We start from the raw sequence: 14,588 nt of genomic DNA, 5'->3' as shown, positions 1-14,588 counted from the left end.
TTTTGGTACTCTTGCTCTCGAGAGGTCCTCCTGTGTGTTCCAGGCATTATAGGCTGTCAAAAGTAGTCAACCAATCAGGGATAGGCTTCCACGGCGGGCCAATGAAAACGCGACCTTTTACATGGCATCTTATTGGTTGAAAGTGACTCGACGTTTTCAACGAAGCGAGATGGATCCACCACGTTCTCAGGTAACAATATTAATATATTTGATGCAACATTATTAGTCAAATGTGTATTAGAAATGAACGGGGCATTAGGATGCTTTGTAGGCTACATATAAACATCAGTTTAACTACCATGTTATTCAGACAAAACAGGCCAACACCCTCAAGTTCATGTGGTCCTCATGCATGTCCTACACTAAACATAGTATTGTCAAAATAGTACTAAATTGATTACCGAACAATTTAGATTGGTGTCTTAAGTTAGCTTTATTCTAAAATAATATTTACTACAAGTAACGGTACATATCAAAACAATAATAGCACTGGAGCATTTGGAAATATCATATAATATTCTATACCTATTTGGTTATGCATTTAATGCGTTTGCAGACACACACTGTAAGTGTTCTGCATTCAGTGTTCCAGAAGTTCAGGGCATAAAACTGAACTTCTATGCAATATACCAAACGCTCCCTTACCGTTCATTTATAATATACATTTGATGAATAATGTTGCATCAAATATATTAAAATTGTTACCTGAGAACGTGGTGGATCCAGAGGCGTATTAAGACCTCATGGTGCCCCCCATCCACCCACCTACCCACACGCAAGAATCCACTCATTAAAAGATTTATATATTAAAAGATTTTATAAGAATGAAACTCAGCAATTTACAATATACTATTTTACAAGAATTACACATTAACATGACACTTTTGTAGAAAAGAACACGAAAAACAACTCTTCATCAAGCATTTTTAACAATTAGGCCTACTGTAGGTAAGAGGTCGCATTTTCATTGGCCCGCCGTGGAAGCCTATCCCTGATTGGTTGACTACTTTTGACAGCCTATAATGCCTGGAACACACAGGAGGACCTCTCGAGAGCAAGAGTACCAAAAGATTCGTGGACGCACGGAACGCATTTTGAGTGCGCACACGCTCACTGAGCGAGAGGAGAGACAATTCATAAGAGAGCAGCGTATAGTTGAAAGCGCGCGTCCAGTTTTGTGCACGAGCAAAGGAAATCGGCGTGCGAGCGGAGAGATTCGCGCGCTCGTATGACAAGAATGCGCTCTCGCCTTGTAATAATGCGCTCGCGACATTTGTCATTATAATAACGCCATAACTGTCAGCATCAACTTTTGTGAAGTGCAACCACACTTTTGAACGTTTAGTTCTCTCCGCCGTCGTCTCGAATTAAGAGCGTCTTTTCGTGTGCGCGCGCGCTTTGTAGACACAAACTGCGCGAGAGACATGTGACGGGCTGCCTCGCGCGCTCTGCTGGTAATAACGAATATCCATGCGCCAAAGACTAAATTCTTGGTATTATTGAAAATTAGAAACTATTGTTGAGATAAAATGTGCAAGATAACGTTAATGCAATAACATAAGATTTTTTTCCTGAGGACCGAAAGCAGAACCGATAAGGGCGGAGTTTATCGATGCTCCGGTCTTTCATAATTTCGCCCCAGGGCCCGTTGGGTTTTGGTACCCATCCCTACTCATAGTGCAGTCAGTCAGACTTTTTGGAGGAATTTATTCGCCAAATGTGTTTCCATCTCCCATTATTCGCATTAACCCTTTTTTGCAAAAATGAAAAACCACCTCAAGCGAGCGTAAAAACGTTTTTGCGAATTAAGGGGTTTTAATACAAAATTTGGCGTTTCTGTTGCGAAACTTCAAAATGTGAATAAAACCAAAGTGATGGAAAACCCGCTTATTGTCTCTTTAACTGCTATTGAGAATAAAACACCTGTGGGGGATAAAGGTTTGTACAGAACGTACAATTCATATGAAGGGTCATATGCATGTTTGATGTAGGGCTGTCACGATTATTAAATAATCGTCTCATCGCGATTGTTTGACCTCATCGCGATCGTTTCAGATCATCGCAATTATTGCACATCTCTATAGAAGACACTAGGGGGAGCTGTAGTGCATCTGCATATTGCATATTTTAGTGTATATATTGTAACTAAAGCATGGTAATACTTGTAAAATGTACCACCACAACACAATCACTTAAAAAAAAAAACTAAAGCATATACCATAAAAATAACCTGCAGTACAATTGAATATTATTTCAGTGTGAAAACCAGTCTACCAAAATCTCATTAACATAGAAGTAAACTTTTATTGTAGTCTTGCAAGTGAGAAAAAAAACAGACTAGAAGCTTTTCTATGACTGATAGCATTTTAATGGAGGCTTCAATTCACTCCTGATCAATTTACTTAATTTACAAGTATTTGGCGGTTGTATTATTGACAGCTAAAAGCCTAAACCTTAAATATATGATGACCCATTTTTTTTCTGATGTATTTCCAAGAAACATAGTCTTTATATTCAGAACAATATGGTCGTTTCAAAGTTGAATAAAAAAAGTATGAGAATTGAAAGTCAAAGCTCTTAAACAGACAATTAATCGCCATAATCGTCAAAGCTCTAAAACAGACAATTAATCGTCATAATCGCAAAGATTTATTAGACAATTGATCGTCAGCCAAATTTCATAATCGTGACAGCCCTAGTTTGATGTCATCTTGAAGCTCATCGGTTTGCTTGTTGGATTTGTATTGATTTCCAGTAGAAGTCAAATCAGCTCTTGTAAATGTTGAAATGAAGGCAATCATCGCTGTTATTATTGCTCGTATCTTATATCATGAGACTTGAGGAATCGTGATATTACTTTTTTCAATTCAATTTCAGACAATTCCATCCCCAACCGAGAGCAAAGACGGACTACCTGTCACATAAATGCTAAATTTATTTATTAGATATTATTTATTATAATGATCTTGCTTGGTCTATAAACACCATGCACTGTGCTGTGTTTTACCTTTCTGTGTTTTTCTTATTTGCTCCTGTAAAGCTGCTTTGGAACAATGCACATTGTGAAAAGCGCTATATAAATAAAATTGAATTGAATTGAATTGAATTACATTTTCCATTAGATCGTTATGCTTTTTTGTGTGGTGCATGGTAAAGCAGGTCAGACAATTGCAATAGATTTTCAGAGCCATTTCCAAAAACCAGATTATAGAGACTTGGGTAAGGGTTGAAAAACACATTAGCATCATGGTTTGCACATGCAAGTAAATATACAAATCTAGGTTGTCAGGCAAGCACTTGAATTAAAGAAACATTGTTTTATCTCAGTTGCACTGTTTTATTCAGCTGGGGTCCGTTCACCCCCGAGAGCGAGCGAGTGAAAGCCAGAATCATCCTGTTACGCAACATGTCAGATCCTGCTGTAGTTCACCTGACATCTGCTGAATGGATTCTGCTTCCTTCCTATATCGTCGTTCAAAGCTCCAAAATTCATACACTATACAAAAAAGAATAGATGTAAATTTAATAAAAGATATGAGCATTCCTGAAGTATGTCTCAGAAATCCAGGTGTTGAATGTAGCTTTCGAAACAACATCTGAAAGGTCCAAAATGGTTTGTTTTATCTTTGTTTATCTCTTAAGTATGCTTTTTTGATCGTTTGATTTATACATAATCACTGATAACATGACAACTTGCACTGATAAGCAATGCTTGACTTGTCAAGTGCCCAGAAGTCGACAGTTATGTGATTGTGCTTCCACGTCAAAGACAACGTTAAACCTCACTAAAGTCCATAACAAAACCAATGTATACTTTTTATGTATAGAAAACTGCCAGTTTGTGTCATTATTAAGGTTTCTTTCTTCTTTCACAGATCATCCTGCTCGCATGTCCACCTAGCAAAATGGCTATGATCATCTTTAGGTGAGTATCTGTGAGCATTTCTTCATCGCTTGCGTGATAACTCTCACTCTTTGTCACCTTCACCCTTGGCTCTTGTGGAATATGAATCCAGACAGGGCTCTAGACTAATTTTTTGCACTGGTTGCACTGGTGGGCCTAACTTTTTTTCTTAGGTGCACCAGCACAAAAGTTAGGTGCACCCAAATTTTCGACCGCATCGCATTTAACACCGCAGTTTAACAAGTTCACTTTTTTTTTTAAATCGCTTTCCATATAGGCAATGTTGACTTGTAAATGATTAACTAACAATCTGGTCAACATAAAGTTCTTTATTTGAAGCACAATTCTACAAGAAAGCAGGGCTCTAGACTAACACTTGAGAGAGGTGGCACTGGTGCTACCAAGTTGGTGGCACCAGCCCTTAATTTGATAGCACCAGAGTCGTGGGGTGAGGTAAGAAAAAAGAATCACTAAAACTTCATTAAAATGTTTTTAATACATTAATAAATCAATTAGAAATTAATACAAATCATTGTTTATGATTGAATTATTTTTATTGTATATGTAAACTCTCTTTCAACACTTTACCATATTTAAAGCACATCTTTCTTAAAGCTACTTTCTTCCTTTATTTGTTGTGAACGACTCCTATAAGAGAACACAATTCCTTTAATATCAGAGAGTGTTTTTGGGCCCGCCCGTTGTTGTTTGATGAACATTATAAACAGCGATATTTATTATGCTGCTGCCCCTTTAAGAGCTCGCGCAATATACTGGAACACGTGTTTTGTTTCCCAGCTGTTTGGTCACGAAACTAAATACCTTGACAAGGTTTCTTGTTAATATGGGAATTTTTAGGTTATTTTGTGTTAATATGTCCGTTTCAGAGTAAGAAGGCGTGAAAGAGAACTCCGTTTAGTATTTTGTGCTCTGACTCTCTGGGCGCGCGCATATCTCAAACAACCCGCGAGACCTGAAGGCTTTTAGTGATTATTCTTCATGAAAGCTGCATTGATACACGTTTGTCTTCTATCAATAGCGACTTACAAATAAATAGTATTTAGCGTGATGTATAACATTTTGTATGCTTTGCAGTATTGTTAGAGATCTTAATACAATATTTTAGTGCTTAAAGTTTAAACACATGTTTCTTGCATTAGCTTCACATGCATACAATACTTGCAACACATTTCGTTATCTTTGCTGTTTTGTACCTTAGCAGGGGAAATTCTTGTATTCTGCATATTTATTTAAGTTGCAAGATTGAGCACTTCACTCGTCTGCTCTTTCGGTCCTTCGTATCTTACCCGTAACCCGCGAATTACGGCTTTGGGGGCGGGGCACTGATAGATAAGTGAATGGTTGAAGGAGGTGAGACGAAAATGAGTGACTGAATGCGCAGTTTGCGCAATATAACATTTCTGCGCATTAAATTTTATTAAATTTATAATACGCAAAAAATATATATTGATCAGTTTGACAGTCGCACCGGTGCGACCATTAAGAAAAACTTGTCGCACTGGCAGGAAAATTTGTCGCAAAATGAGACCATTTCTGACGTCTACCGTCAGAGCATTGGTTATGATTTTTGGACGGATCAGGCCTTAACTTAACATTCTTAACGAAAAAGTTGTCAATCGTTCTTTTCATCTTCTCTCATCATCCGTGGCTACATCCACTCTGTTTATCTGACGGGCCTAGGCTACTCACCTCTCTCTGTCTGACTGCAGCACAGCATTTTCAAACATACACACACATACAGGAATATCTGGACCACGGCCAATCAGAGGGGGGTCCGCCCTTCACTATCTCTGATTGGTTTAGACCACGATATGGGCCTAATGTGTCTGTTGTTGAACCACAGGGAGACTATCGCAGAGACTTTTTTTTCCTTCGAACGGCTGGTCGCACCGGTGCGACCTCAGATTTTTTTTTGTCGCACCATTGAGAAATTAGGTCGCATGTGTTACCAAATTGGTCGCACTCTAGAGCCCTGCCAGAGGGACAGTAGCTCTTGTGTTTGGCCTCTCGAAGCATATGAGGAATTCAGACGTGTGCCGATCACCAGATGTTTTTAAAAATAGCCCTTGGACCTGTCAGCACCTTTGTCTGTGGATGCTTAAAGATGGTCATTAGTTGACGGTGTGAGAGAATCGCTCGCTTCGTTCACACACACTTACAATTCAAGTGAACACTTTAGTCTGACAAAACTTTTGCAAAGTCAGATTAATATGCGATTGTAAGATGAGGTGTGTTAAACCCGGTGCGCTGGACTGTTCTCACTTCATTATACTTCAAAAATGTAACTACACATTCTATCATTTGATACTTAAAGAGACGATCGAAGATTGTAGTTTGACTTCTTGCAGAAATGTGAACCCACATACTGGGTATGTAAATGTACAGCGTATCGCCGATGTGTTGATAACTGATGGCGGAAGCCTGAGGTTTGATTCAGCAAGGATTCTAAAGTTTGCAGAAAGTTAAACATGACTGAGTTCTGTTATGTTTCATGATTTCAGTGTAATTGACACACTTTTACTACAATTTTTAAAATAGGGCTGCATGATCATTTATCGCGATACCACTAAATCCTGTTGAGATCAAGCTGGCTGCTATATGCAATGTGTCGATATTTTTTTTTAATGTGTAGCTTGTCCGTGAAGCACGGCTCTGGGATCAGTAGGAAATGCTGCTCTATCTAAAAGCAGTGCGAGTTTGAGTCGCTTATAATGTGCATTTGAAAAAGCCACACCCGTCAAACATAATCATTATAAATATACTTTATTATCATAAAAATACCTGATGAGGCTTGTGTAACAGTGATAAAAAGATGTCTTTAGGCATTTCCTAGATCTAGAACCTGTTATGGTCTTCTTCTGCAGTGCGTATTTGGAGTTTCCGCATGAGAGCGCCCTCTGGCTTTCGGATGCAGCAGCATTTTCCTGTACTTCACTCAAAATCTGTGCATAAATCACGTGATATTTATCGTCGATTTATCGTGACAGCCCTAATTTAAAAGTTCAATTACATTTTAGTAATCAAAAAACAGACTTAAAGGAGAAAATAAAATGGATTTTGTGTAGGCTGCATATTTTAAGCCCAGGCACCGACCAGCCAAAGCAAACAAATGCTCATCGCGTCACTTCTTGCAGCTGCTAAAACAATCCAGTCAGGGTTGGTGCATCAGCAAATTCAGAAATATTACTGATCATAACGTAAGGAAAGTGGAACACATATGCCTGTTTTAGCTACATGAAATATTGGATATGAACAGTTTGATTAATAGCCTGCATTCTTTAGTCTTTAAAACGTATTACATAGGCCCTACGCAAAGTTTTGGGACCGCCTTCTGGGCCATTCTTAGTTTTAGACTTGTCGACTACAAGGTAATAAAACTTTTGTTACGACTGTTCTGAACGACTGTCAAATTAGTCGTAGCGCACATCCCTAATCTGTATAAATTTCTTTGTTCTGATGAACACAGAGAAAGATGCTCTGAAGAATGCTTATAACCAAATAGTTCTTGGACCCCATTCACTACCATGGAAGGAAATATTACTTAATCATTTTTTGTTCTGTTGAACACAAAAGAAGATATTTTGAAGAATGTAGGACAGCAAACAGTTCTGGGGCACTTTTGACTACTATTGTAATTTTTCTACTATGGTAGTCAATGTGCTCCAAGAACTGTTTGGTTACAAGCATTTGTCCAAATGTCTTTCTCTGTGTTCAACCAAACAAAGAAATGTATACAGGTTTGGTACAACTAGAGAGTGAGTTATTCATGACAGAATTGTCATTTTTTGGTGAACTGTCCCTTTAAAGCCCAGTGTTTACAGGCAACATAAGGATTGAGGTTCATTCCTTCAAGAGTTGTTGTGTTATGCCTTTGAACAAAAGCACTTGGCTTGAAGTTGCTCTATGCTATGGGCTCTGACATTAAAATTCTATCTATGAATCGTTGGGGTTATTATTGTCCTGAAGCACTAATTCAAAGGTTGCATGTTCTGATATAGTTGTTCCCTGAGAGGTAATGAGCTTTCATTAATATAATGCCCTTGAGCAAAGCACTTAACCCCAGTTTGCTCTGTGTGGACCACAAACAATGTGGTGTGTGTTATGTAAATGACCATGGATAACATAAAAAGACTCTCATCAAGTTGACTAACACTTCTGTACATGGGTCATCATTCCTAAGTAGGGATGGGTATCGTTAAGATTTTATCGATACCGGTACTTATCAATACTGTTATCGATACTACGCTCTATAATTTGATGCAAAAACACATGATGTGAAAAGATTGAATGATGAAAAAAACATGTTAAATTTCTTTATTACAGCTGAGCTTTAGAACTGCAGTTTACAAATGCTTCTGAGCAAACAGAAAATGCCACATAACAAAACGTGCACTTACGGCACTTAGCATGTGCATAGGAGCACATCATAATGTAATTCAACATATTTATTTTACATCACTATGGTTATTTGGCTGGTAGAGCATATTTCTTTTTACTTTCTGGTTTTAGGTCTACATAAATTTAAGTACTATTTTCTAAGCAAGTAATATTTTTTTAATCATATGTACTATTTTTTTTTAATAATTTTACTAGCACATTTACTTCAATTTACTAAAGTAAGTAAATGTACGCCGAATTATTAAAAACAATGTTATAACTTGTTCTCAAAATAAAGGACTTTTATTTTGACGGGTTGCCGTAAAGGGGTGTTTGACGGAAGCTTCCTAGTTGTGAAACGCGGACGCTGAAAGCTCTACAAGCGCAACCATGCCACTCTTTCACTCATAGACACGCAAAACAAGCAGATTACAAATACATCGCGGAAATCATATGGTCCTAGATATCACACATACGTGGAGCAAACTTCGGCCATTCGGACATCATTCAGGGATGGAAAATGACAGGCAGCAGCCTCTAATCCGCCATTTAACACCCGAATACACAGAGATAAAACAACGCAAGTATCGATAACAGTATCGTTTGTCATGAAGCTTATCGATACTCTGGTATCGACCCAATTATGTACCGGTCCAAAAAAGTACCGGTTCTCTGTACCCGTCCCTATTCCTAAGTTTAAGGTCGTGTGCCCACCGACGGCAGCTGTGGTCGTCTGACAGCGGTCACAGTAATGTATAGTAGTAGTACTATTATCTGGTTTTGCAGAAAGTTTATTTATTTAACACATGATGTCTAAAAATGGTGGCTTCTGAAGCACCAATCAGATGGACTGGACTGTAATTCTTTCTGTGGCCTTACTGGTTAATGATGCTAACATGGTGATATCGTAGAAAGGAATAACCATGGTACTTGTTGCTAATTTGTGTTTTCATTATAGAGATGGTTCACCCAAAAATAAAACCTTTTCATTTGCCCTCATGTTATTCAGAACCTGTATGTGACTTTTTTTCTGTGAAACAGGAGGGAGTATATTTTGAGAAATGTCTCGGTGGTTTTGTGTCTATACAGTGGAAGTCAATGGGGACCAATGTTGTTTGGTTACCAACATCTTCCCAGTATGTTTGTGTTGTGCAGAAGAAAAAAGTTATACAGGTTTGTAACCACATGAGGCTGAATAAATGATAAAATAATTTTCCTTTTTGGATGAATTATCCCTTTTGTGTCAAGATTTGCTGCATCGAAGTAAACTTGGTCTCATGGAGGTGACTGCTTTAACAGAACAATGTTAATTTTCCATTTTGACTTTTCATAATAAGAAACATGTTTGTGCTAAATTCCTCACAGGACTTTCTGAGTTCTGCGAGACATATTTTACCGGTGATGTTCCCAGATGAGAATAAATAATAAATGACCTCAGATGACAGTCCATCAAAATGGATTGTGTGAGCTTGAATCTAGCCCACGTGTTCCCTACTTTGCCATTGGATGAATTTGCTTCCTTAGTGATCGATGTAACTAAACAGTCTTTGTTTGTTTTCTGTATATATTTTAAAGTAAAGCAGCTGAAGGGCTTAGAAACTACTAGGTCACAAACCAGCGTTCACATTAGCATGCGAGCAGCGGTGACTTCAGATGTCTGTAAGTTAGTGTTTAGTGAGTACTAATGAGGGGCCGTGAACACAGTAATGGTCTTGTTGCTTCGGGATACAGGGGTATTTGTCCTTCAATCTGTTTTTCAGCTTGGTTTGTGAAAGTATTCATGACCAGCATGTTGGAACAGGCCTGAAGTGAACTGCAGAGATTCACTTGTTCATGTGGCTGATGTAGCCCCTAAGCAGATTCACGGCATCAGTTTCAAGTGATCTTCATTTTATATAAATATATGTTGAATATATTGTTTTTATGTAATGTTTAATCAGGGTTTTTCCTGGCTCAAAATGAGGCGGAGGTGGTGCCATCCTGATCTTGTACACGCGCGTAGGCCTACCGTACCTTTTAGTGGCTTAACCAAAGTGACTTTGAGTTTGACATATTAAAAGTTCTAATAAAATTAGATAAAAATGACAATTATTAAGTTATATAAAACATTACTTTTATTCAACCAAACAGAAATGTTTTTTTTTTTATCAAATAAAGCTTTTTTTATCATTTTCAACTAACTTTTCAGCCCACAATAGCTAACTGAATTAACCAGTCTTTCTAAATGAGCAAAGCTCATTCACATCTTGCATTCTTTCTCTGTGGTTCACTTCAAATGATTCAATGATCTCTTATATTCGCTAGTAACTGAAAAGTTCAATAGTTTAAATGAATCGGTTCAAATGAGTCATTCGTGTGCGAGTCTTTCTGAACGCAATGTGCGTTCATACTGGCAAACTCTCTGTGTACAGTATACGCTGATTCAACGATCCAACTGCACAGCTAAAGACATTACAATGATGTGCGTCATGTTAATTTAAGAAATTTCAAGAAATTAAACGTACTTTGATGCAAAACAAACAGCCGTGAAACACAGGCTGTGGCTCTTGTTCTGCACCTCTTTTTAGCGCCTCAGTGTGCTGTAACGAAACAGCGTCTCCACTGTGGCGTAATTTCGCAACTGCAGTTACAAATGACAGTCTGATAAATGCACGCAGCATCGCAACATAATTTTGGCGAGAGCCTGAGGCGGCACGACATTTGACGGAGGCGGCCACCTCCAATTTCTCTATGCAGGAAAAACCTAATAAATATAGGATTATAAGCGATACAATACAGAAGACAGTTTTCAGTGCGTCTAAAAGGACACAGAAGCATGGTAGAGGTGTCACACAAATTCAGATTCATTGGAAAGTTTGACTCATAAGGAAAAGATTTGACACAAATACGAGTCATATGGACGACTATTAAAACATTTTAAAGGTTGCTGCTTTTGTGTCATGTTTTAAACTTATGAGCTGTCCATTCATTATGAAAGATCAACCCCAATGAGCAACATTTACTCAAAATATGATAGTATTAATATATTTCTATATATTATGTTTTTAATAAAATATCCCTATTCCTCTGTGAAATTGATTTATGTCAGTGATCCTGGGGTGTTGTTTATACAGGAATGTCTTTTTTAAAACTTGTTTTAACAACAAATTGCTTGTTTTCTGCCATGATTTTGACGGTTTTCTTCTGTTTTGAAGGCTTCAGGTTCACATGCTGAATGGGGCTCTTCTAGCGCTTCTCTTTCCAGTTGTCAACACCAGACTGGTGAGTACATGCTTAAAAGAAATCGTCATAATATGCTGAAATAATTACTTTAAAGTATGCTAGGACACCCAAAAGTAAAAATTCCGTCATCATTTACTCACCCCCAGGTAGGGTGACCACTCATCCCTCTTTGCGTTGTACCGCACAGCAATTTCGACCTCAGTCCTGCATTTTAATCAGCCTGTTGGTTTTTAATTGTCACATGAGTTTTTCCTTCCTCGTTTTAAAAAACCCCTGCATCCACACGAAAACGCAAAAACACGCTATAAAGCGCTGTCAACACCCGTCCCCCTTTTGGTTTGCTGGGTGGTGGTCACCCTACCCCCAGGTTATTCCAAACCTTTATACATTTCTTTGTTCTGATGAATATAAAGAAAGATATTTGGAAGAATGTCAGTAACCAAACCGATCTCAACCCCCATTTACTGTCATGTAAGGAAAATAAATACTATGATCTGTTTGGTTACTGACATTCTTCCAAATATCTTCCTTTGTAATTAGCAGAACAAAGACATACGGGTTAGGAACAATCTGAGGGTGAGTAAATGATGACTATCCCTTCAAGAGTGTTTTACATTTACACATCGATAGCAAACACCCTATTGTAATTAAAAAACATTAGAAAAAACGTAAAAAGTAATACTTGCATTAAAAAATGTTGCTGGCAGTAGTTGGTAAAGTAGTAAAAAATATAGGAATAAAGTCATATTTTATATTGAACTCTTCATTGCATATGTATTAGGAGTGTAACAATACATCAATATGGATCGATACGTTGAGTAAATATATGACATATCATTGTAACTGATATAACTATTGTAAACTATTATTTATGTTTTAGTCTTTCTATGAGGATGATAAAATTTGCAATTATGCCATGTATTTGATTCTTTATGTATGCTGTATATTTACTGTATATATCATGTTCTGTTGTCTGTGATTTCTCGATTTTCTTGTTCAGCCGCTTTGAAAATGCAACATTGTGAAAAAGGTCTATATAGATAAAATTGATTTGAATTAATTAAAACCGATTTTTAAGAGGCACTGTCCACATCTTTATGCGACAGCCATCTGTGCATTTCCACTTTTTGACAGTGAGGTATCGCCAAATATAGTATCATAAGATAATCGAATTCCATATAGTGACAAAACTATTTACACTCCTAATTAGTTATCTCCTGAAAACATATTGCTAAAACAAACAGATGTCAAATGTTTTACTTTACACTTACTAGACATCAATCTATTGAGAGGCTTATCCTCCCTTAGCAATATGCACGACAGCAGCCGTGTGGCAGGTAGCTCTGTGCTGTTCCGTTCACTTATCAGTTGTTCAGTTAGTACTGTTTAACATCAGATGTAAATGTGCAAAAGATAAAACTAACAGCCAGCATATAAAACGGTTGTTTTGGTGTCTCTATTATTATTTATAACACAAAATCATAAAATGACACATAATATGTTTAATAGAATAACACAAGTGGGAGTGTTCAATATAAATAAACGTCAGTATTATGTCCTAACACCATCAGAATTTAGCTTTTGTAAGTGTGTAAATGACTAAATTACCAATGAAGTCCTCACTGAGCAGAAATAACTGATGGTGGTGGTTCTTATTTTAGGTTTCACACTCTTAGCCGTAAACGGTCAGTGTGAAATTGAGGGATGTTAGCACACACAACAGAAAGCCACTTAAACGGAAACAGTGCAGTTATGGGTCATTAACGCATTATAAAGTTAGTTCTGTAAAATCACTGAGAACACAATGTTTGCTGTCCTTACAACGTCACAAAAAGGTCTTCAAATTGGTTTGGTTTAAAGTCACCATGAAATCAAACAGGAAAATTTGACTTTTTATTTTGATTATTTGAGTTTTAATTGTTTACATTTATCCGTGGACACCTTTTTTTTTTTTTATTTCATTTGCACTTGTAATCTTTAATCAAAAATGTTAAGCTCCTCTCCAACAACAACACATGACATCAGCAACAAAAAAAGAGGTAGGACTACACTGACTGTCCAATGGCCAGGCATTTTTAGCCCTCCAGGCCCAATTTACAACGAACCAATCAAAAAGGGAAGGGCAGAATAAAGCCCCGCCCTACATTTTTTCTTATTTCAGAAGCCATTTCAATACGGAAAAGAAAGTCAATCGCAAGTTCCGTTTCATGGTGACTTTAAACAGCCTGAAATTCCAAGTTTAATCATCAATACAGTTTTAATACAATTCATTTGTTAGAGGAACCAACATTAGGACCAAGGTACTTTGAGTTACATTTTATACCATGACTTTGACACTCATCATGATTATAAAAATAGGGCTTTTAATAAATAATTATTTTGTCAATATTTTATCACAATTCTGTTATAATGGCTGACAGACATACATATGAAATGTATCTGGTGACATGCAGCCGATCACTCTACAAGCATACAGAAAACATCATCGACGCATACAACAGACCAGGAAACTATATCAAAACAATAGACATTCATAACAAAGAAAATAATCTCGTAGTCATTCGAAAACATGACGTTAAAACCACCAGAAACTAGATATTCAAGAGCAGAGCACACAAAGGGCATTGTTGTATTGTCACATTGACCTTGTAAAGCTGGTGTGTGCTGGTGTAATGCAACTTTGCCCTTTAGCAAACCCTTAAGCATTTACATAGTTGGGTGTGCGGTCTCAGAACTATTGAACGCCATTGTACCATTTTGCATGTTCCAGTTTGAGTAACTTTGTAGGATAATAGTTTAAAGTTCAGGCTCAATTTTTGTCTAAAACTCTATATCCAGATTCTTTTCATTCCTAAGCACTCTCTAAGCCGTCACGTGCAGATCATTTCATTTCACGGTTTGTTTTGTGATTCGATCGTGTCTAACCATGTATCTATTTAGTCATTCTACAGACTTGTGGTTCTGTATAATTTAGTGTATTAGCATGCAAAATATAACGTATTTAAAGGCACAACCATCAGACACCCTTTTGGAAAGTGACTGTATGTTTTTACATATACTGTAT

The 14,588-nt window shown here is 37.3% G+C and overlaps 1 protein-coding gene across 1 annotated transcript in view; it reads left to right on the top strand.

Moving 5' to 3' along the window:
* LOC130570536 (transmembrane protein 164) overlaps positions 1-14,588 on the top strand; it is a 36,369-nt gene that overhangs the window by 14,908 nt on the left and 6,873 nt on the right. Inside the window, exons 2-3 of the mRNA XM_057360887.1 lie at positions 3,876-3,925; positions 11,497-11,563. Coding sequence (XP_057216870.1) covers positions 3,876-3,925; positions 11,497-11,563 — 117 coding nt within the window. The remainder of the gene's footprint in view (positions 1-3,875; positions 3,926-11,496; positions 11,564-14,588) is intronic.

Source organism: Triplophysa rosa, linkage group LG19, assembly GCF_024868665.1.
Source record: "Triplophysa rosa linkage group LG19, Trosa_1v2, whole genome shotgun sequence".
NCBI lineage: Eukaryota > Metazoa > Chordata > Actinopteri > Cypriniformes > Nemacheilidae > Triplophysa > Triplophysa rosa.
This window is presented reverse-complemented; position numbering and strand designations above follow the sequence as displayed.